The sequence below is a fragment of the Pseudorca crassidens genome, chromosome 15 (assembly GCF_039906515.1).
Source record: "Pseudorca crassidens isolate mPseCra1 chromosome 15, mPseCra1.hap1, whole genome shotgun sequence".
In the NCBI taxonomy this organism is placed as follows: Eukaryota; Metazoa; Chordata; class Mammalia; order Artiodactyla; family Delphinidae; genus Pseudorca; species Pseudorca crassidens.
The window spans coordinates 48097464-48123071 of record NC_090310.1 but is presented as its reverse complement, the minus strand read 5'-3'; the positions used below and the strand labels follow the sequence as shown (position 1 = coordinate 48123071).

The following is a 25608-nucleotide window of genomic DNA, read 5'->3' as shown; positions in this document are numbered from 1 at the left end:
TATTTACATTCATTCCTCTGACGACCTCATGTAATCCATCACCTTAAAATATCATCTGCACACTCTTGATTCTCACATTTATTTGAGCCCAGGCCTTCCCCGGAACTGGAGACTTGAATATGCAATTGCCTAATCAACACTTCCACTTGCGTATTCAAAAAGCATCACCTGAAACTCCTGATCTTTGCCCCAAGACTTCAACTTCCTGGAGGCTTCCCCACATCAGTAAAAAGAAACTCCATTCCTTCAGCTCCCCAGGCCAAAAACCAAGTCATCTTTGACTCTCTTTATCCCTCACCCTATATCAACTGATTAGCAAATCATGTTAGCTCTACCTGTAAAACCTACCAGAATTCAACCAATTCTTTCACTTCAACCAGCATCACTCTAGTCTAAGCTACTATAGTTTCTTGCTCAATATAGCCTCATAGCATCTGACTGGTCTCCCAGGTTCCACTCTGGACCCCCATAGTCTACTGACAGCACAGTAGCTAGAATGACCGTGTTAAAATGTAAGTTAGGTCATGCTGTTCTCCTTCTCAACACTCCCTATGGCTCCCATCTTACAATGGCTTATAAGTCCCGACATGATGGTCCGAGCCACCTCTTTGAGCTCATCCCCAACCCTTCTCCCCCTTGCTCACTCTGCTCAGGCCACCCTGATATTCTCAACCTCTCCAGACACACTGCAACCTCCTTTGCACCTGCTATTCTGGAATGTTCTTCCCTTCACGTGCCAAATGGCTCTGTTCCTCACCTTTGGATTTTTGTTCAAATGTCTCTTTAAAAACCTCAAGTTCCTCTCCTGCACTTACTATCCAACTTTCCTACTTCATTTTCTCTGTAGCTCTTATTACTATACCATAGACTGTGAGTTTTACTATGTATTTATTATCTGCCTGACTTGATAAAATATAAATTCCATGAGAATATGGACTTTGCTTTATTCATCTCTATAGCCCCCAGGGCCTGGTCTAATACCTAAAATGTAGTGTATGCTTAAATACTTACTGAATGAATAAATAAATGCATGTTTTTGCAACTACCAAGATGGAAGAGCTCTTCTGGATCATCTAGGCCAGGGATTGGCAAACTTTTTCTGTAAAAGGCCAGACGGTAAATATTCTCAACTTCGCTGCTGTAATGTAAAAGCAGTCATAGATAGTATGTAAACTAGTCAGTGGGGCTGTGTTTTAATAAAATTTTCTTTCTACATGTGGCTAGCAGGATTTGACCTGTGGACCACAGTCTGCCAAACCCTGATGTAGATTTTTAGATCTGCTGCACTGAGCATTAAAGCCTTAACCAACAATTCTCCCAGAATTTATTAAACAGACTTCATAACTTCTAGAGCTAGAATGGACCATCTAGACCAAGGATCATCTAATCCAACCCCTGTGGCAGACAGTAGATGTATACCTAGTATCCATTCTCTCCTTCTTTCTAACTAAAACAAGTCCAATTTTACTGAGGGGACAGTGATGGGCCCCGCTCAGAAATTTCTCAGTCTCTCTGTAGCTAGAAGTGACCACAGGACACAGTTCCGGCCAAGAAGACACAAAGAGAAGTTGAGTGGAGGGCCTTTTAGGAAAAGTCCTTTAATTCGCAGGTGACACACTCCTTTTGCTCTTTACCCATTTCCCCTCTTCCTATTTAAAATGCAAATGTGATCCCAGGGAATGGTGAGAGCCACACCCTAACGGCAGCAGAGCAGGAGGAGAGGAGAGGGGGCAGGAATGTGGAAGACACAGTGGGGCAGGCCCTCTGGATGTCTTATGATGAGAGGAAAAATTAATCTCCGGATAAGCCATGATAAGTGGCTTTTAAAGGAAGGCTTTTAAAGAGAGAAGATAAATCTTTGGTTAAGCCACTATAAGTAGCTTTTAAAGAGAGAAAATGAATTATCCAAGACCCTAAAAGAGAATAGAGACTTGAACTGACCCTGACCCCCACTTCGGTAGCCTTCCTCTCATGCCTCTCCCCTCAGAGTAAATTCCTCCCACAAAATGCGATTCCATCCAAAGTAGACGACATGTGAATTAGACAAGCGTTGCTCCTATCCCAAAAAGATCATTTCCCAGCCTCAAATAACTTGGAATTCTGGAGATTTTATCTAGCTTCAGACATGGTTGGAGCCACACTGCTCATCCTATCATTTGCAACCTAAGCAGAAAGAGATGGTTCCTCCACAGAGCTGTGGCAGAAAAGCCCAAGGCAGGATTCTCATTGGCCTGACTTGGATATTGGGCTCATCCTTGAACCAACCACTAGAGCCAGAAGGATTACTATTCTGATCTGCTTAAACTGGGTTACAGGCTCACCCCTGTGGCAGGAGAGATAGGTCAGCCCCACCCAAATGGGGTCTGAATGGTTCCTCCCAGTAAAAAAGGGCTCTGACATCAGAAGACACGGGGAGGGGAGTGTTGAAGTGTGTATATGCATGTGCACGAGCACACACATACACACACACACACACACACACACATCATTTTTGTGTGTGCCTACCCCAGGAAATTAAGAGATGTGGGTTGCAGGCTTAGCTCTCTGACTAGATGCAGGTCAGCAGGTTGACACATGACCTTTGGTTCTGAGTTTTCCAATCATGTACAAAAAGAAGTTAACTTATCCAACATTACCTTTAAGTTTTAAAAGATGGATTGAAGCAGGGTATTTGAAACGCCTTTGAAAAGTATAAAGTGCTATATAAGTATGTAGGATTATTATAATTAGTGAATAAATGCAACTGATATAAAAGGAAAAGAAAATAAGAAATAGAAAAATCATCCAAACCTATACAAATCTTTAAAACATCTGTTACTATGATAAGCACCACAAAAGGCCTCAGATTGCAATCTTCCCAGACAGCAAGGACAGGCTCTCCTGTGCCCCACCTTCCGGGGACGACTAACAGGCCCATCATGTTCCTTCAAAAACAACTTGCCTCACTCTACCCCCAACCCTGTTCTAGTCATACCTCCTCACTCTGCTGATCTTTAAGAATCAAAATAATTTTCTAAAGTAACGATATACATATCATTTCAAATTTTAAATGACTTGGATAAATTGACGTATACATGGTCATTTGCTGTGGCATCTGTTTGCAATAGCAAAAGACTGAAACAACCTAAACGTCCATTAAAAGGTGACTAGATAATAAAATTATGACACATCCATATACAATGGATACTATGCAGCTGTTAAGAAGTATAAAGAAACTCTTATGCACTGATTCAGAGAGGACTGCCTAGATATAATTAGTGAAAAAAGGAAAGTGAAGGATTGGTATAGAGGTTGCTACCATTTGTGTAAAAGGCAAGAAAAGAACACTCACACCAGTCTACACCTAAATGCATGGGATTTCCCTGGTTGGATACATAAGTACCTTGGTTGCCTCTACAAAGAGGAGCTACGTTGGCTGAAGGACAAAGTGTGGGAGAGACTTCTCCCCGCTTATCCTTTTGTATCTTTTGAATTTGTACCCTGTGAACATATTACCTTTGCACCAAATAAATAACAGACTGGTGGGATAATACAGCATAAACCTTACGGAAGGACAAACATACCACCAGGTCATACAGATCTCTATTAACTAACCACAGAGGTTGATGCACTTGGCTGCCAGAATAATTAACTCTAAGCTTAATAGTCTAACACAATAGCTGTGTTCACATAAGGTAGTGGCTAGAATATAACAATTACCCCACCATCCCCTACCAACCTCATGGTGGGGACCATGAAGCACACAGCCATCCAATATTTAAGCAAATTCATGATTCTATTAGCAAGAACAGACAATGGATAAGGTGACCAAATAGGTATTCAAACAAGAGCATCCCCCTCATTTAAGTATGTAAGGATGTATATATGTATGTAGCTGTACACAAACACACACACGTAAAATAAATGAGTGGCCAGATTTTCAACACACTCTCCATTTCACAGATACAGAGTGTATTCAGCCACAACTAACAGAAACCCAGACCTGCTGTAACTTAAACAACTTGGGGTTTACTTTTCCCACTGAACAAGTAGTCTGCAGGAAAGTGGCTTTTGCATTTGCAACAGCAGGTTTACAGTGTCAAGGCCATGAATTCTGTGATTCTCCTATCTGTCTCCTCCTGGCCACAAGATGGTTGCTCTTACTCCAGGCATCACATTTACATTCAGGACAGGAAGAAGGGAAAAGAGGTGATGTCAGTCCTTTTCATCAAGAAGACAAAAGGCTCTCCCAGAAACCCTCAAACAGACACTTGTGTCTTGTTAGTTTGACCCATATTGTATGGCTGTTCCTAGCTGCAAGGGAGTCTTAAAATGTAAATAGTTTTTACAGTCTATGTAGTAGAGGCATGGAAGGGCAAAGGAAGTTGAGAATGACTACAGGACAAGCCAGCCCACAGTGTGTGCCACTCTGTGTGTGTACTCTGATAGGGTGCAAAAGTTAGCATGTAGAGGTGATTAATGAAATGTTACCCCTGACAGTTTATATTCTTTATTGCCTACCTTAAGAATATTTTTAAATGTGACAATATAATGGATTTTAGATTGGATGCGTAAGCTGAGAAGTGGAAGTAATAAGGGCTTCTCATAGATCCAGAAATAAAACATTAACCTACTAGTCATATATTTATACTTATGTGCTTCCCTATTAAAATTTAATCCTCCCATCAAATAAATGCACATCTAAAAGTTAAACACATTTATTTTCTGTAGATTTCTCCTTAAATATGTTTTCATTCGTTTAATGAACTATGTTATAATTTTAATTAATTTCTCAGCGTTTACAAACCAGTTCTGTTCCCTCAGCTTTGTTAAATAGTAAACAGTTTTGTTATAACTTAAGTCTCAAAGATTTGCTACTTTTATCATAAGCTTTCCTACAAAGAAAGTCAATTACCCCACAGAGTCACCATCAGCCTTCAGTGCAAAAGCATTACAGTCATAAATACTTTTTTCTGAGCCATTTGTATATGTCAAACATTAAAACCCTTCATCTTAAATACCTCAGAAGATACTGCCTAAGAACAAGGACATCTTCTTACCTAGCCGCAACAATATTATCATGTGTTTTTTTCACAGAACTAGAATAATCCTAAAATTTATATGGAACCATAAAAGACCCAGGATTGCCAAAGCAATCCATTTATATGGAACCATAAAAGACCCAGGATTGCCAAAGCAATCTTGAGGAAAAAGAACAGAGCTGGAGGCATAACCCTCCCCGATTTCAGACATTATTACAAAGCTATAGTAATCAAAACAGCGTGGTATTGGAGAGAGCCCAGAAATAAACCCACATACCTACAGTCAATTAATCTATGACAAAGGAGGCAAGAATATACAATGGAGAAAAGACAGTCTCTTCAGCAAGGGGTGCTGGGAAAGTTGGACAGATGCACGTAAATCAATGAAGTTAGAACACACCCTCACACCGTACACAAAAATAAACTCAAGATGACTTAAAGACTTAAATGTAAGACACGAAACTATAAAACTCCTAGAAGAGAACATAGGCAAAACATTCTCCTATATAAATCATACCAATACCAAAGAGGGAAAGGGGGTGAGGGAGGGATAAATTAGGAGTTTGGGATTAGCAGGTATAAACTACTATATACAAAAAAGATAAGCAACAAGGTCCTACTGTAGCACAGGGAGCTATATTCAATATCCCGTAATGAACCATAATGGAAAAAATATGAAAAAGAATATATATACATATATATATATGAATCACTTTGCTGCACACCAGAAACTAACACAACATGGTAATTAACTATACTTCAATAAAAAAATAAAATAAAAATAATTATCACATCTAAAACTATTAATAATAATTCTAAGACTAATGTTTATAGTTTTAATATTTATAAACAACATTTATGAATAAGTACCATCACTTAGTCTATTAAAATTTCTCCAATCATCTTAAAAAGGATTTTTTTTTTTAAAAAAAATGAAAGGCTAATCACTCCCAAACATTTTTGTTTAAAAAGCTATTGCTTCGGGCTTCCCTAGTGGCGCAGTGGTTGAGAGTCCGCCTGCCGATGCAGGGGATGTGGGTTTGTGCCCAGGTCCGGGAGGATCCCACATGCCGCAGAGCAGCTAGGCCCGTGAGCCACGGCCGCTGAGCCTGCGCGTCCAGAGCCTGTGCTCCGCAACAGGAGAGGCCACAACAGTGAGAGGCCCGCGTAATGCCAAAAAAAAAAAAAAAAAAAAGCTATTGCTTCAAAATCATTCAACCAAAGGGAGTTAATTTCAACCTACATTATTTTTATTGGTTATCAGTCATTTGGTATTTGGTTCAGATTCTTTAAATACAGGTTTCTATATTTATAAAATGGCCATTTGTTTTGCATCTTTGTATCTAAATAGTTACAGAATACAACAAGGAGCTCTTCAGAGCATTATATTTTACAGGAAAAAAAAAGAAAAGAAGGGAAGGAAGACAGGCAGGATTGTTTCTGACCTTAAAAAAAAAACCCTCTAAAATGCACACACAGACTAACAGCAAACCCATTCCAAATTTACCTCCCAAATACAATTACAGAATTCCTAATCACAAATTCAAATAATGAAGCCTGCTACTTGATTTAAGTGTTTTAAATAAATAAAAATCTGCTACTTAAAACAAATAAACAGAGAAGATACTCTGAGCTTACCCAATCTGAAACTGAAAATCAACCCAGAAATTAGGTAAATACCAGAAAATCATCAGTGTCGTTGAGCCTCAGATGGTCCATGTGAGAAGCCCTCAGCGTGAGCTGCCCACGATTAATGCTAATGAATGGACTGGGTTTTACCACATTCACAGAAGGTTCAGAATAATGTTGTTTACATGCACTCTAGTCTTCCCTCATGAATATGTGGTTCTCACAGGCTCAAAAGTCATGGTTACTCTCAAATATCTGATGGCTTTTAAAAAATTAGGTTACAATGAGGGGAAGCAACTTCACAACCATAAAAACAATTCTAAAATCTATTATAACAATTATGAATTTCTTTATTTTACCCACATCCACCAAATGTAACTTAAGCCCTATTCAAACTAATCAGTCAGTATATGTACAACTCAGCCTTCAGTTTCATATGATTTAATTTTCCTTTCCTTCTTGCAACATTATAATTATGTGCTCTGAGTTTACTGTAACTAATATTAGTGATTTTTCTCCATGTGCTCACCGCGCAAGGAACAGACAAAAACCCTTTTTGATCACCTAATCAGTACCCTTTGGAGGAAAAAGAATTCTGATATGGAAACAAAGATCTTTCTTTTTCTTTTTTTTTTTTTTCCCAGCATGGGATGAAACAAATTCTTTGAGTGGTTTTAATTAAATCCTAATACTTCATAAACATCTTTTAACATAAAATTCAAAATAAAGTACATATTGTGAGTAGCTCAGCAGCTCCTAATTCTGTGATGGCACCAACCTTTATAATCAAGTCCACAGGCCCTAAATCTGGCCACCTTTGAAATCAAATAGACCAGCAACAAAACTATGGGGTTTTTTTAAAGTAACGTGACACTGCTTACAGAGTTGTTTTGTTTTGTTTTTCCGTTTTTAGTACTGTGCTTATTATTTGCTTTCCAACCAAATAATATTACCAAATTATTTCCAGTTATCAAAATTTGGTAGCTAATTTAAATGGTCTTTTCTTTGTTTCCCAAAAGGCTTGAGTAAGAACACATTTGCTGTTGTTGACACAGTCATCCCCCGCTATTTCAAAAGTTGCAAGTATCCAAAATATATGGGATTTCCAGGCTCTAAGAGAAGACTAGAGGTCTTATGTAAACAGGAAACCTAGGCCGGAGAGAGAAAACCAGCGTGGGCTGTGAATGCACAAAGCCCCACAAAGTCACACTTCTATTGCCGGCTACCCACTTCCACTTACTCTGATAAGTCCATTTTGTTAATCTGCTGCTGATCAATTCTGTTAGTAATTTAATACAATCACAAGTTTTTCTTTTTTTCTTATTTGTAAGAGGAGAGGAAGAAGAGAAAAATGATTGAGCTCCCTAGGACAGGATGACCCAGCTTTATCTCAAGACTCTCCTTTAGGAACAAGGCATAGGCCACCTCACAGAATGTAACCTCTGGGTTTCTTGGAAATTGTGATGATTCTCATTATGATATTCAACATGCACTGTAAAAACAAATTTGGGAGTTATTCAATTTAACAAGCAGATGAACTATTTATTTTCAAATGATGATTACCCGGGTCAATAAATGGGAGTTTTAACCGTTCATTTTGGCCAAAGAAAGAAAATAATATCTCAGATTCTTACCACTTTCAACAATTCCACTGAGTATAATCTAACCAATCACTCTTCCTATTCTCCAACCTCCTAGCTTACAGCACAAGCTTTCTGCACCTTGTTTTAAATGAGATACATGATTATTTCTTAAGCCTCTATTAAAAAAAAAAAAAAGGATGTCACTCTAAGAGGTATTTCAGAGTTCAGCACAACAACTCCCCAAAAAGAGACAAGCAAAAAGCATTCAATTCTGCCATTAGCTTCCTAAAGAACATTCCTAAAGGCCCTTAGAAAACCACACACATTTCTAAAATGATTGTCAACCTTGTAGTCACTTGCTATCTTTCCTTTTGTCCCCATTCCACTCACTCAAGTTTATTCTGATTTGTAAAATCTCTATACACTTAAAAATATTCGGGATTCTATATATGTATCTTATGTCACATGGGAAAAAAAAATATGATTGATTTTGCAACTTGGTGACCCTCCATGAGATATACTCCTGTTAAAGAAGAAAAAAGATGAAAGGCAAAGTATTATTCTTCAGTAAGTTTGTGTGCTGTTGGTGCATAGTTTACATGCAAAGTTGTCGATGCCAGTCATCTATGGAAGTCTAACCCACCTAGCTTGTCGCCAAGACTGAAAGACTATCATTTCTGGTCCTCCTTCTTTGCAGCTGCTGAGTGAAGTTCTTTTCTTACCCTGCCACTGCACATGCTTGAAAGTTGATTCATATCCTCCAAATGCCTAGACCTAAAAGGTTTTTCTTGATATTCCTTTATATCTCTAAACACATGGAAACTCCTTGGTTATCTCAAAAAATTCCTTCTGTCTTTGGCTTCCAGATGAGTGTCCTCCTCGGTCGCATCTTTTCTCCCTCTTTCCTGTCTCCTCACAGGATACTCTTTCCACCCACCCTGAGGGCAGACACCCTCTAAGGTTTTTACCTTCTCATTCATTCATTCACTCCACAAATGTTCTCTTTGCTAGACACTCTTCTAGCTGCTAGGGAGACAGAAATGGGGGAAAATAACAGTCAAAATCTCTGCTCTCATAGAGTTTATGCCATGCTGAAGAGAGACGATAATAAAAAAGTACAGAATAAAACAAGTGCCAAGAAGGAACACAAACCAGAGTAAGAGAAGTTAAAATTTTAAGCAGGGTGGTTAGGAGAGACTTCCTTGAGGAGATGACGTGCAAGCAGATCTGGCTTCCTCAGCGGGATCATTCATTCTGTGAAAGACACCATAAATTCCGAAGACAAGCCCAGAGTCTCAACTTCCCTCTCAAGCTCCAGGCCCATATATCCAACTGACTGTCTTGCCTACAAACACCTCTATGCCAACATACGAGTTAAAATCAACCCCATGGAACATGTCCAATGTTCCATGCATGACATTCTTATAATCTCTTATTGGCCTTGTAATTCCAAGTCCAGGAGACTCAAAACAAGGACCTACTGTATAATACAGGGACCTCTGCTCAATATTATGTAACAACCTAAATGGGAAAAGAATTTGAAAAAGAATAGATACATGTATATGTATAACTGAATCACTTTGCTGGACACCTGAAACTAACACAACACTGTTAATCAACTATACTCCAATATAAAATTAAAAGTTAAAAAAAAAACAAACCTCCAGTTACTTTGATGCCTCTTTCACTGCATCCATTCCATTCAATCAACATCAAGAATCTCAAAGATTCTCTCTTTGAGAGTAGTCTCTGGCACCTAACTCTCCTTTGATCCACTCTAGCTCTGTTTCTCTAATTGCCATGCCCTTCAAATTAGTAGCTTCACCTACAGGGCCTCCCTCCTCCAATCCATCCCATATCCTACTGTAACACTCCACTGCCAAAGCCTTATGTGGCTCTCTCCACTTCAGTAGGTCCAATTTTGGGGTTTTCTTTTTCATTTATAATTACACCACTCTCCCTAATATACTCTGTCCACTTGTTAAATCAGATCATTTGCTGCTCACAAAACCAGTCCTAGATTTTCCCTCCTGAAGGTACCTCATTCATGACACTCTCCTCAATCTACCAGATATGACACCTCTTCCTCTGCTTCTTCTTTTTTTTTTTTTTTTTTTTGCAGTACGCGGGCCTCTCACTGTCGTGGCCTCTCCCGTTGCGGAGCACAGGCTCCGGACGCGCAGGCTCAGTGGCCATGGCTCACGGGCCCAGCTGCTCCGCGGCATGTGGGATCTTCCTGGACCGGGACATGAATTTGTGTCCCCTGCATCGGCAGGCAGACTCTCAACCACTGCGCCACCAGGGAAGCCCCTCTGCTTCTTTTGAACTCTCCTTTTCCTACTTTACCATATTAAGAGTTTAATTATGAAGTTTTTCATAAAACACAAAAAGAATTATATGGAACATATAATTTATGAAGCATATTAATAGAACAAATGTCCATTAATCCACTAAACAACTAGAAAAATCCAACACTACTAATACCGTTGAGACTCCCTAGGTATTCTCTCCCAAAGGAAACCACTACCCTGAATTATTTTCCAATAACTTCCTGCTCTCTTTTATAGTTTTACCATATGTGCATGTATAATGAAATAGTGTCTGGTTTTGCAAAGTTATATTAATTGTGGCAACACTGACTGCAGTCCTTTGCGAACTGTATTTTTAACTTAGTATTATGATTTTAAGGTTTATTCATATGGATATGTGTCTTTGTAATCCATTCATTTTCACTGCCACACAGTATTCTCCTCCTGATGGATGTTAGAATGGTTTCCATTTTTTTGTTGTTAAGAAAAAGCCATGCTGGGCTTCCCTTGTGGAGCAGTGGTTGAGAGTCCGCCTGCCGGTGCAGGGGACACGGGTTCGTGCCCCGGTCTGGGAGGATCCCACATGCCGCGGAGCAGCTAGGCCCGTGAGCCATGGCCGCTGAGCCTGCGCATCCGGAGCCTGTGCTTCGCAACGGGAGAGGCCACAACAGTGAGAGGCCCGCGTACCGCAAAAAAAAAAAAAAAAAGAAAAAGCCATGCTGTACATGTTCCTGTGTGTGTCACCCAGGGCACATGTTCGTAGTCAGGACTAGGATTTCTGGGTTGTGGGGCATGCATGTGTTCCACTTCTCATGAATATTTTTCCAAAATGATTATACCTACTTAAAAACAGCAATGTCTAAAATATTTATTTCATATTTTCTACCTAGTGATTCTAATATCTAAAGTCTTTGGTAGTCTGGTTAAAGTTTCTATTGACATACTTTCTCTCATGGTAACTCTACTTCATGTGTGTTTCATTTTAATTTAAGCTTTTATTTTGAATTCATAGTTGAGCACTTCTTTGAGATCTGAGTTGAAAGAGTATTGCTTCAGGAAGGATTTTCATTTACTTCTGTCAAGCCCCTGGGAGCTTCATATAACTAGGACAATCTTAAACGAAGATTCTCACCCATTCATTTGAAAATGTGATTTTGCCATTAATATTTCGTCCAGCATTGTTAGATTATTTGCAGTCAAAGGTTCCAGGATCTCCATCTGATGAAACTGCCAGGAATGGAAGTCCCCTATATTTCCTGAACTTTAGTATGAAACTTATTGCATCTTACTTTTTATTTACTGTACATTTGCCTTTTTTCTTCTCCTAGATTGCAAATTCCTTGACAGTAAGGTTGATATGGTGTATTTATCTGTGTATCTGTCACAGTAGCCAGCAAGGTACATTCATGACTTTCATGAATATTTATTAAATAAAAACACGTTAAAAATTCTGAAAGGGCTGCCCTGGTGGTGCAGTGGTTGAGAGTCCGCCTGCCGATGCAGGGGACACGGGTTCGTGCCCCGGTCCGGGAAGATCCCACAGGCCTCGGAGCGGCTGGGCCCGTGAGCCATGGCCGCTGAGCCTGTGCGTCCGGAGCCTGTGCTCCGCAATGGGAGAGGCCACGGCAGTGAGAGGCCCGCGTACCGCAAAAAAAAAAAAAAAATTCTGAAAGTATTTATAAAACCCTAAGGCCCAAGAATTAGTGATAAATAATGCTTTGGGATGCCTAATTTATTATTTTCCTGATTTTGCAATTTGGACATGTAAGTACAACACGCTATATATATCACAATGTTTATGATAATGAAGGAGGATAAACCAATTTTTTGAATTGGTTTAAAAAAAATACGTTCTCTTACGAAAAAGATTTTAGTGTTTGAAAAAAAGAAATGTGCATGAAGAATAGGAGAAAAGTCTTGTAAAAATCCAAAAATGCACTACTGGTAAAGAGATGAGTATATATTTTAAGTTTTCTAAATTATAAAGAAACTCATGAAACATAATATATGACCTCAGATAAGACGTTAAAATGTGTAATGACAATGTACTTTTGTTCCTCCTATCAAAGCTAATGCTTATGAATTATCAGGGTTTTAGCTAAGAATTTGGTCATTAAAAGAAAATATTTATCAAATATAATTTCTCAAGTTGGCAGAAAACCACAAGAGTAGACTCCCTTCAATCTCAATTTTTGATAGCATTCTGCATTTGACAGTAAACCTATGATGTCAGAAAGAGTGTAAGCATTCCCCAAAGGGATAAAATAAAAGAACATAGAGCAAAAGCTTCTTTTTTTAATCGTAATACTATATACCACATAGAATTTTTCAATAATAGTCACATAGACTGTAGGTTGATGATACCAACAAGTTAGCTTAGAAATTCAAAGAGAAGAAAAGGGAAATTTGGTTTTTACAGATAGCATTTTATCAACCATTATATTTAGTAGAGAGCCAAACCAACTAAAAAAAGTACTATGACATTACTTGTTGAGAACTGGGCAGTAAGCTATAATGTCACCCTGAAGTTCACATACCACACATGCAGCCACAGTTTGCATGAAAAAGGAATAATTCATGAAACCAAGTTTGTTCAAAAATAACCATGAATAGGAAAAGTCACATCTGAATCATTGTAAGAGCTTTTATATGTGTGTGTCTGTGTGTGTGTGTGTGTGTGTGTGTGTAATTTAAAAAGCTCGACTAAAAAGGAAATCTATTTATTTCTTTTCCTTACTTAACTAAGCATTCAGTCTATAATCAGCTGGTTAGCATGAAGTATTATTAAGGAACTATTTTTACAGTACCCATTTTTATGGATTTTGTACGTTACACAAACAGTGGGTTTTTTAAAAAAAAATGCACAAATCGGTTATTCTGTTTTATGCTTCCTACATTAAGTCAAACCAAAGCTCTGGATCTTGGCATAATGGTAATACAAGTGGAAACGAAAACATTTTAATCTTCAAAATGTCTTTCAATTTTACTCTATCACATTAAAGCCTCATTTATCAAAAATAGATTTTTAAAAGAACCCTACACTTAAGATAATTTCAGAGTTTGTTTCAAACTACAAAAGAAAACTGGAAAAATCTTTATTTTAATAAGTTGCTGACTACTTTAGAAAAAATACATAAAAACAAATTATTTAATCCAGTGTAAAATTACTTTTTTAAAAATCCCTCATTATTGCAGAAGGTCACAGATATCAAACATAACATCACTCAAAAAGAGAGGGTTATTTTAAAATTCTGTACAAATGGTTATTGCTGTGTCATTTTAGAATATTTTAGTTAAGGTAATTTTACCATTAATAAAAGTTAAATGTCAATTAAAAGAAAATCACCCAAACAGTACAACAGAAAAATGGTCTAAAGCTATTAGCAGATAATTCACAGATTAATATAAAAGGTCAAGTTATATTTGAAAATTTACTCATCAGAAAAAGACAAATTAAAACTGGAAATCATTTTTTTTAATCCTTGATTATAGAAAAAAATTTTTAATGTGATAATAACCGGTGGAAAAAGACTGCGGAGGAGACTTCTGGTTTCTGGTCCAGCATGTAATGACTTCAGAGGTCACCGCTCTATCCTAACAAGTAAAAAGTTAAAGAAACTGAAAAATCAACAACTCTTCTTAGATCCATCAGAAAAGTGAGATCAAAAGGTAAACAACTTCCCCTACAACTGGAGAGACAGACAGTCATATATAGAGAATCACAGCACCAGAGCAGAGCCTCATGAGCAGAAACCGCCACAGGAACCAGTGCCTGGGCAGGAAAACCAGAACTGTGACTGAAGAACCACCGGAGTCTTAGAATAAGTCTGTCCTGATTATTATATAAAATGTTTCTAAGTATATACTGCAGTGAGAATCTCTAGATATATTATTTATGCAAATCTTTTTTTTGTTTAAGAAAAAACAAAGGAAGCAAGAAAGGAAGAGTATCGTGATGCCTTTCCACAAAGGTGGCTAGCTTACCACAGCCATCACCAGAAAGGATTTCGACCAAATCACCTCAATAGAAACTTCCGATCCACCTTTAATAGCTTTAATTTATAGTTTCAACTAAGGACTAAATTGCTTTACGACTGTACTTTCACACACACAGTTTAGATTGGCCTGTGAACAAACCAGGGACCAAATAGAATTTTGGAGCTAGAAAGGATTTTGGGGACCATCGAGCTAGGCCCCCTTGTTTTATACACGAGGAAACTGAGAACAAAGAGGCTTGTCCTAAAACCAACAACTAATTTCATCACTGTTAAAACAGGAAAGAACCAGACCTTGCTTCTCATCCAGGTCCCTGGTAAATTCAATTTATTTCATTCTAATCACTTTGTAAATATCATCCATGCTTCTTGATAGTTCCCAAGTGGTCCCAGAAATTTTTGCTTTTCCAATCCCAAATCACCTGATTAAAAAGAACCACATATTTACAGGTGTAATACGGTACAGAATTCATAAAACTTAGCATGGTGGAGGAATTTAGAAACTGTCTCTTGTCTAACTTTTTTTTTTTTTTAAGAAAACAAAACAGAACTTAAGTAACTTGATAGATTCAGTGAGTCAGACACAGAGTTAAGAGTGGAACTCAGCTGTCTTAACTCCCAGGACACTGTTTTTCTGTATTCCACATTTTATTTTGCTTAAAAAGGTGGGGGGGCAGTGTGACCTTGCAGAATGAACACCCACTGACTAACCAGGTGACTTTGGACAAGTCACTGAACTATTGCAAAATGTTTCTTCAACGATTTAGTGAGCAGGGTTGATGAGTTCTGAAATTTCTGATTCCTTTCCAAGAGTCTGGAATTTTTAAGATGAGTGTTCAATATGAATTAGGTCATGGGATCCAGTGGAAAAATGAAGTACTACAGCCCAACTCTCTGAGGAGTTTCAAGAGTTATACAAAGAGGACAACAAAGCATCAGAAGAGAAAGGAGTGGAGCTCAGGAACTCCTCAGCATGGACCCAAATCTGGAGATGTACAACTAGCTAGTGAATCTGTGGTTTCAGACACAGTAAAGAGTTCAGGTCACTCTCAACAAGGAGAAAATTACCATGTGCCGTCATCACACACCCATTGCAGGGTTCCCAGGAAGTGAACTTCTCCTGAATGTCGAGTTTTCACCTCTGGTGAAACTGGTATAGCTGGGCAACTAATAGCAAATTACATAAATTACACAAGCTGTTCAGGCCAAGAATTTGGTTTCCCTTAAAAACAGCATTCCACGATGGCAATTGTTAAAACAAAAGAACAAGGAGACCCAAGTCTGATTCTGATATATTTGAAGCTGTAGTAACATGAACAACATCAACCTTTTTCTGAAAGATCACCAAAGGCAGACCTCAAAGTCCATTCCTAATGCATTCCTCAGCTCACAATTTGCCATCAAGTGATTCTTACCAGCATGCATGTAGCTCATACCGTTATCTATGTTTTCATGACCTCAGGTGAAATAACTGGAAGAAAGCACCTGTATAAAATCTCTTCATATTGAAATGTTTTCTAGTTATTCACTCTGTTCTTCCTTCAGATAAATCCAGTTGTTTCTTGCCTATAATGTGTTTTTCTTTCTCTCTCTACCCTAAAAATCTTTCCTAAGAGGGCATAATACGTATTATAGGCCTAAGCAACAATGCTTATAATCTGAGGAAGTAATTCAGTTTTTTTTAATAAATTTATGTATTTATTTATATTTTTTTATTTTTGGCTGCATTGGGTCTTTGCTGCTGCAGGCGGGCTTTCTCTAGTTGCGGCGAGCGGGGCCTACTCTTTGTTGTGGTGTGCAGGCTTCTCATTGCAGTGGCTTCTCCTGTTGAGGAGCACAGGCTCTAGGTGCACGGGCTTCAGCAGTTGTGGCTTGCAGGCTCTAGAGCGCAGGCTCAGTAGTTGTGGCGCACGGGCTTAGCTGCTCCACGGCATGTGGGATCTTCCCAGACCAGGGCTCAAACCTGTGTCCCCTGCATTGGCAGGCAGATTCTTAACCACTGCGCCACCAGGGAAGTCCAGTAATTCAGTTTTATTCCCATCCCTGGAATGCCCCATCTATCCCACCAGTTGCATGCTTATATTATAAAACTTATATTTTATCCTTGAGTGGATTTTCATAAATTCTAAGTAGAGACAGCTTTGAGATGAAAAGTGTTTTAAACAGGTAAAGCCTAAATTTTGGTAAATAGTTTGGGGCAACCCTTGCTTAGCCAGGTCCCCACCAGTATCCTAAGGGTAGGGCTGGGGTAGGGGTGTGACTGGACACCTTGACATTTTTGGGAAAACTAGAAGAAAAGCATTGATTCCTGGTATGGGTTTCTGTTCCTCTTCCCAAGCTGGTGAGGGTGGAAGAAAAAGAGGAGCCAGTGACAAAGCCCTAGATTCAGAGGATCCAAGAACAGATGAGGCTTAAAGGAACAGGAAGCCAGGTAGGGACGGTGCCCATTGCCATGCCACCTTCAGGCCGGTAAGCCTCTCTAGGAATAGAGTGGAAAAGTAGCCTGATATGCTTGGGCCAAGAGGGCTTGACAATCCCCTTATTATTCTATGTTTTCAGACCACCTGACCCAATTACCACTAGCATATGCTGTCAGTGGATGCTATGTGTACTGCAGAAGCCAGAGGTTACAACAAGACCACAGACACCACAGTGAATTCATCGGGGAGAGAGGCCAGTGACCCATGGGGAGGTGGAGCACGAGCCCCATCCCAGCACAAGCCAACAGAGGGAAGAGGGCGGCCATGAGCCAGATGGTCCCTCCACAGTGACACAGAAAGTCCCTGGAATCCAGATGCCACCCAACGAAGACAAAATGGCAGCAAAACAAATATAAAGTGCCATGTAAAAAGAGACCAGGCTTACATGGAGAGGACTAACAGAACGAGGAGAGACCAGGCTTACATGGAGAGGACTAACAGAACGAGGAGAGACCAGGCTTACATGGAGCGGACTAACAGAACGAGGAAAGGCCAGGCGTACATGGAGCGGACTAACAGAACGAGGAGAGACCAGGCTTACATGGAGAGGACTAACAGAACGAGGAGAGACCAGGCTTACATGGAGCGGACTAACAGAACGAGGAAAGGCCAGGCGTACATGGAGCGGACTAACAGAACGAGGAGAGACCAGGCTTACATGGAGAGGACTAACAGAACGAGGAGAGACCAGGCTTACATGGAGCGGACTAACAGAACGAGGGGAGACCAGGCTTACATGGAGCGGACTAACAGAACGAGGGGAGGCCAGGCTTACATGGAGAGGACTAACAGAACGAGGAGAGACCAGGCTTACATGGAGAGGACTAACAGAACGAGGGCGAGGAGTCAGGCATTAAACCGAGTTAGAGAACATTAAAAGAGTTACAACAGGCACCCTGCCTGCACTGTCCACCATGGGCTGGGGAGAAGAGTCAATGTAGGTGTGGGACATCTGGTAAAGTCTGCCCCAGACACAGGCCCAGGACGCAGCCCTGCTGTGACCTGGCAGGCTGGGCCCTGTCGACATGGAAACCAGAGGTCCCCAGTGGTTACACACAGGTGCCCATCGGGACTCCCTGAGCCAGGCCCTGCACAGCCTGCACACAGCCCTTGTGGCCCAGGTGGTCACACACTGAGCATTCGTCCCCTCTGCAGGGGCCCTGTGGCCTGTGTGTCCTGCAGTTCTGTGTCCTCTGCACGCCCCCTTGATGCTGGGCTCCCACGGCATACCCAGCCACCAGGTGCTGATTATCTGTTCCCCATCTACACTGCACTCCGGAGGGTGGCCTATTGTTTGCCCAGCAACTCCAGACCAGTTCCAGCCAGGCCAAACCAGTGAACTTCTCTGCTACCTGCTGAACCACACCTTCTCCAACAAGGTCTGAGCCCCTCCCAAGCATGTCTTTCCCTGGACACTCTCAGATCTAGGGCACCACAGAGAGCTTCTTTACAGCCTCCAGTTACTCTTTCATCATAGTTAACAATTCCTTATATTAAACTCCTCCTGATTAACCTAATGTATGGTTTCTACCTCCTGACTGGACCCAGAGGGCTACATACTCCTAGCAGCAAAATCTATCAATATTTCCACTTCCTCCATGGACCCCTCCCTCAAAATCACCACTTCCTCTCCATGGCCTGGACCATTCCAGCCCCTAATGTCGGTCTCCTATAGAGATGGTCTTGGACAACCTGAGATCTGCTTTATAAACCCTCCCCTAAAACATCACTTTATTGATCAACTTAAGAAGACATAAGGGTTCTCTCCTTTCTATCAGATCGAACAGGAACTCCTACACAGAGATTTTAAGGCCCTCGGGACCTGGCCTCACCTGGCCGATCCAGCCCCGCTGCACATCAGGAACACTTCCCTCTAGGTGAGAGTCATGCAGGTGTCAAGCCCTCACCACGCCTAACCCCACTGTCATGTCTGTGCTCACACTCCTTTCTTCCCCACCTTTCCCGGCCTCCTGGGGCCAGTTCTAGGAGTTCATCATCCATGAATCCTTTTCAGGTGATTTCTTCCTACACTTTCGTCTGTGTTGTCCTCACCACATAATTAGCACCTTATATTACCCTGTCTTGATTCTCTACATGGAGACACCCCCCAGGTTAACCCTGTGATACTCTTCCCCTCATTTATGTGTTCATGGCTTATTACCCTAACTTGTTTTTTGGGTTTTTTTTTTTGTTTTTTTGTTTTTTATGGGATAGGGTTGCTGGGAGGAGTTAGAGGAGGTGTCTTTTTTTTTTTAATTCAATTTTATTTATTTATTCATTCATTCATTTATTTTATTTTTTTGGCCATGCTGTGTGGCATGTGGGATCTTAGTTCCCCAACCAGGGATCGAACCCATGCTCCCTGCCTTGGGAGCACGGAGTCTTAACCACTGGACCGCCAGGTAAGTCCCCCTTATTTTTAACTACATTTTATATTTTTTATACAACTTCACAAGCCTTTACCATAGTGGTAAGCTCAATGTTAAATGATGGGAAAAACCCGAGTCAAATAGTTTTAATCCACAGTAACAGTTATCTACAGGGCCATTGCGAGGCTACACAAAATCTTCCTGCATATTAGAAAAAGCCATCCCTTCCTCCAACCAGATGCAGCCTCACATCAGGTTATATGGGTTTGGCAAATGGAGCCAGGCCAGATTTCAACTCAACCCTAGACAACTGTGTGTGGCAGCACTGGATTCATGAATACAACACTAACTTTTTTTAAAAAAGAGTCAAATTGCATTACAGAAAAACTTTTAAATGAGGTTGCCCCTTGAATTTTGTTTTAGTAGAATTTTATTCCACTGTGTATGATTCTAATCCTGGACAGTGTCTTACAACTTGGGCATTACATTGGTTATATGGTAAATTTCATGCAGTAGTAGCTATTTTGATGGAATTTCTTTTCACAGCCAATGTTAACTTAGGGTCTAAGTCCATGCTAAACCCTGGACCTAGGTCTAGCAGTACAAATGTGGCACCTGACTCATGAAGCTTACAGCTCAGAGGAACAACCTCTATTTACAAGGAAGTAATTTTCTTAATGTTATACTTACTGATAAACTTGTTTTGCATAGTTTCCAGCAGAGCTTGGTGGGCATCTTCAGCTTGTAAAGCGTGTGAACATTCTCTAGCCAGTATGGTGCGCACAAGATGCTCTCCACATCCTAGAAAGCCAAGGAAACCAAGAACGGTTGAGGAAAGGCAGTACTAAACATCCTTCTTGTCTTACTAGCATTAAACCACCCCTATGCACCACTGAAGAAGTAGTTATGTTGGAGAATAATTCAGTGAGGGATGAAATGATTTCTACGAGCAATCTAGTAATTTTAGTAAAGAGATTTGACAGAAACTAAAGAAACACATGTCTAATCTTAAAAGGAAACAAAGAAAAATAAAAGGAAACCCCTTTTTCATAGGAATTATTCACATAATACATGAATTTAGACTCTCTACCTAGGAACCACCTAGGGTTCTGTTTCATTTCCATTGCTGGATAACCACAAAAAACTGTTTTATAATTTCTATACAGTAGGCCCTTGTTGGTTATTTATTTTATATATGGTAGTGAATATATTTTAATCAAAAGTTCTTAAATTCATGAAATTTAAACCAACACAAACTGATATAACACACATTTTCTGTTTGGCTAGTAGGTACTGTGACAGACATTAGGCACTAACAACAAATCTCCCTTAAAAATGTTATCTGTAATTGTTAAATCATGTTGGTGCCATTCATTTCAGAAATTTTCTCTGCATATGTACACCTCTCCTCCTTCCCCCCCTTCCTCTGCCCCCCATATACACATGCATGTATGTATACACACATATATGCATATTATGTATACACATACATTATACACTCATTGCCAAAAATACAAACTGTTCGAAACTTGTGAAAGTTTTGTTTTTTTTTTAAATCACCTATGTTTTGTCAGAAATAACTTGCCTGTATTTTTTGGTAAAGTAAATGTAAATCTCCTTCAAGATCTTTGTGAGTATCTACACTTAGATCTTCATCTAGGTATGCAATTTAATATATTACTTTGTGGGCAGGATTATGGTGATCCTTATTTTGTTAAATGTTTGCAATATTATTTTTATAATCCGGGAAAAATTAAAATAAAGCTAATAGAAAAGAAACCATTTTCGACACTTACTATGTAGAGACACTGTGTAAGCTCAGGAAACTCCATAAATTTTAATTCCCTTTGTGTATGTATTTGATGTTGAACAGTGAAATGTTATACTTTAGAACAATAATAATTGTTAGGAAACTGGCATATTATAAGCTAAATGGGTGTTCAGAAGGTTATGTACACATGCCTCCAGGCAAACAGCTAAACCACATGAAGTTAACATTACAGCAAAAATACACAGTATGTGTCAGACTTTTTCCTCTGTAGTTATACAGGAATATACAGGGTTTTCCAATGCTTGATTTTTTTCCAAGAAATTTAAAATTATGACTTCTATTCTGACATATATCACCTTTAACATAACAGCCTTGACACCAAAAGCTTGTTCTGTAGGTTCCAGTCAAAGAAAAGTTTGATTTTATGGTTTTATTCACAAATTTCCAAGGTTTCTTAGAATATGCTGCCATATAGCTGAAGTGTGATTCAGAGGCAAACAGTTCCATTCTTTATTCATAGATATTAGAAATAAGTCTTTCAATACATCTTCCTTCTGTCCTTAATCATGCAAGCAAGAGTGTATTTATATTGTCAGATCTTAGCAGAAGACATGGATTATACAAAGAATGAAGACCTAACTACAAACCTAGAGGGAAAGTGATAAATACCAAATTCTAAAAGAACTTAGAAAAGTACACAATTATTTATCATCAATAAGAATGACTAAATAGACTGAAACACATAGTGAATTCATAGCTTTTGTTTTAAAAACACCTTTGGAAGATGCTATGGAACCAATTCACTATTCTGAAAATGGATAAATGAAAGAAAACAATCAAGCATTTCTCTGTCCTTCCTATAGGAACTGCGTAGCAGGGTAACCAGAAGGTTTATGAAGGAAAATTTTCTCCATAGTAGTATCCCAGTTAATAAATGAAGAAGAAATTAACAAAATTAGAATATAACCGTTTGTAACCTATAATTTAATAATTGCTATAGGCAACAATCGTCAATGGCTGCTAATATCACAAAAAGATACAAATATTACATGTCCCTTGATAAAATTACACCTTTGTAGTCTTGCCCCACACCAAAAAAATTACACCTCAATCTGATCAAGCCTCTAAATTCAATTATTAATTTCTAGAAATAAAGAACATCTGCAAAAAACCTACAGTTAACTTCATACTTAATGGTGAAAGACTGAATTATTTCTCCCTAAGATCAGGAACAAGGCAAAGATGTCTGCTTTTATCGCTTTTATTCAACAATACACTGGAGGTTCGAGCCATTGCACTAAGTCAAGAAAATGAAGTAGAAGGCTTAAAGATCAGAAAGAAAAAGGCAAAACTGCTCCTATTTGCAAATGATATAATTGTTTATGTAGAAATCCCAAAGGAATCTACAAAACCACCACTAGAGGTATCTCTCCAGATTCTTCCTGTTTCGTTAGGAGTCTAGGGCAAAGGTTGGAAGCAGATTCCTGCCTGGTACTTATCAGTCCCCAAAATATCAACTTTATTTTCATTTCTTTCCCCATCTGTTCACACAACAGATTGTTAATGAGCACCTACTTGGTGCTAGGACCAGAGGACACAGTAGTTGGCAGAGGTGCTGCTACATTTTGTCAGATCTCCCCAGAGGTGTTGGACCCCTGGTTGGCTACTGAACACTCAGTTAACTGCCATTCTGGCCAGTCCAGATGCCAGTGCCTTGACTGTGTGCTCTACAGACCAACCTTGAGGATTTAGCTGAGAACTCTGGACTCATCAGAAACCCTGGACATTCCCACAGCCTGCTGAGAGCCAACCTCCATGGCCATGTCTCTCCCTCGAATCCCAAACCTTAGCCCAGTCCCAGCTCACTCTTTCCTAGTGTGTTTCCTATTACTGAGACTCCAGTATGCCCCATACCCAGACATCTGAATTATAATACATTTCCTTGGCATCTCAAAGTCCACATCAGAATCACGTCTTGATCTGGTAGGTAACAAGCAGTGGTGGTTTGGCGGTGGATGTGACCTTACCCCAACATACTTGAACCAAGAGGATGCAGTCCATTTTCATGGGACTCTAAAGGAGGCTTGTGACCAGCATGGTGCAGATCTCTACCCAAAATTTTAAAAATGATGTGACGATGACTTTTTTATAGCCCATCATGGGGAGCGGAGGGGTATTGGGGGTATCTTTTTTGATGACCTTGACTCTCCCTCCAAGGAGGAGGTGTTTCACTTTGTGCAGAGCTGTGCCCAGGCTGTCATTCCTTCTTACATTCCCCCTGTGAAAAAGCACTGTGATGACTCTTCACCCACCAGGATAAGTTGTGGCAGCAGCTCCAGAGAGGATAGTATGTAGAATTTAACCTGCTGTACAATCAGGGTACAAAGTTTAGCCTCTTCACTCCAGGATCCAGGATTGAAAGCATCTTGATGTCTTTACCTCTAACTGCCTGATGGCAGTACACGCATTCGTCCTCAGAGAACTCCACAGAAGCTAAAATTCTGGAAGTTCTGTGCTATACAAGGGTACACTGATGCAGGCAGAGCAGCCTTCTTGGGTTCTGGGGGATACACAATGCATACCCCTGCTCCACTAGCCAGCACCACTGAAACTGTGTGGCACTTAGTCACCTGTGTCTTACAGCTCCAGTCTTCTCCACCATGGAGTCTGCCTCCTTGGCAGGTGGTGAAATGTGTTTTAAGCACCACAAGCTTCTGTTGGATGCTATCTGTGGTAGGTGGTGGGATGGCAGCTTGTCAGAGTCAATTGGTCGATGTAAACTCATTTATAATTTTAGAATCATTTTATATGACTAGTTTACAAACAATGATGTTGAGTTTCCAAGAATTGGTTGAGGGGATCTAAATATTATAATATATTATAATTTGTACCCGGAAACTTCTCGTGCTATTTTTGTTTCATATGTTTTTTAAAGGACTAGGTTTTGCCACAAAAATCTGTCATGGGATACATTTTATTTTCATTAATTCAATGAGGTTGAGACTAACTAGTAATTTTAGAAAGCAACTGAAAATGAAGGTAAAAATTTTACTTTGTCATTACTGAAATTTATTTGTTCATAATCTTTATATATCTTTCTCTAGAGATCATAATAATCATAATTTTACATAATGTAAAATATTCATTTTTATAATGATATTTAGGAACACTTGAAATTTTCTTCATCTCTGCATGCATTACAATCCAGTGATTGCCTACAGTTAACTCTAAAGTGACATCACTGTTATTTAAATAAGGGACATATAAGTTGTAATTTTGATTTTTGTAGAAATATAGTTTGTTGATGTTGAGATTCTCTGCACTTCTGAATGTGAAAGCTTACACACTTGGATTCTGATATTTAAAAATTTGTATTCCAGACATTTCTATATGGAAGTTTAGACTAAGAACAACCCTGGGGATGTGATTTTAGGAAATGTTTCTCACTTGGGAAATAAGGAACATTTTCCTTCCTTAATTAAAGCAGACATAACTAGTGTAAGAAGTATGTAGGCAGTTTATAAATATATTTCCTTGAAGATGGACTAGTTGAAATCATCCTCTTTTAAAATTAGAGATTTTGCAACTCTTACCTTTGCTCTAAAGAGAAAATCACAACAGAGTTCTCAATAAGACTTCTTTGTTCATATATAATATGAATGCATTTTATTCATAATATATTGAAGTTTGTAAAGAACAGTATCTTCCTACATGTTAGTAAGCATTATCTTGGAATACGTTGAATGTATATAGTGTGTGACTCTTCAGAGGTGGAAAATGCATGAGTTCAACTATCTCACAACAGGTGTGCTGATAAATTTTATTATGAAATATGACTAAGAAATGTTTGTATTTTTCATTTTTTCCAGGGTAATTGACATAGGAAAGATAAATATTTCTTACTACTAAAACCACAGTTCCTCATTCCTAGGTACCTTATCCAAGAAAAATATAAGTTTTGCACTTGCATTTTCATAGCAGCTTTATTCTCAATAGCCAAAATTTACAGCAGCCTAGAATGATAAAGAGAAGGAAAATGAGGAGTTGAGAATCCTAAAGTATAAAATGAGAAGATCCAACATATTAATAGACATTTTGAAAGAGAAGAGAAAGAACGGGGGAGGGGGCACTAATCTTTGAAGAAATAATAAATAAGTTTCCAGAATTTAAGCTATAAGGAAATCCTAAAATTAAAGATGCATACAGAGTTCCAAAAAAAGTAAATAAAAACAAATCTATCCTTAGGTATACCATAGTGAAAAATGCCAGAAGAAAGACAAAGAGAAAATATTAAAAACTAATCACAATGGACTTAATTGATACTGATAGGACATTCCATCCAAAAACAACAGAATACACTTTCTTCTCAAGGGCACATGGAACATTCTCCAGGATAGATCATATCTTGGGTCACAAATCAAGCCTTGGTAAATTTAAGAAAATTAAATCGT

The 25608-nt window shown here is 39.1% G+C and overlaps 1 protein-coding gene across 7 annotated transcripts in view; it reads right to left on the bottom strand.

Annotated features, from left to right (window-relative positions):
* The window catches only part of TASP1 (taspase 1), a 274050-nt gene that overhangs the window by 107134 nt on the left and 141308 nt on the right, over positions 1-25608 (bottom strand). For 6 of the 7 annotated variants that reach the window (XR_010935134.1, XM_067707466.1, XM_067707465.1 and 3 more), the window contains one exon: positions 20077-20187. Coding sequence is in view for 6 of the 7 variants with exons in the window: in XM_067707466.1 (XP_067563567.1) it covers positions 20077-20187 (111 nt within the window). In the remaining variant the exon portion in view is untranslated. Of the gene's footprint in view, positions 1-16268; positions 16510-20076; positions 20188-25608 lie in introns of those variants that run through there. The other variant, XM_067707467.1, reaches the window with a different exon arrangement.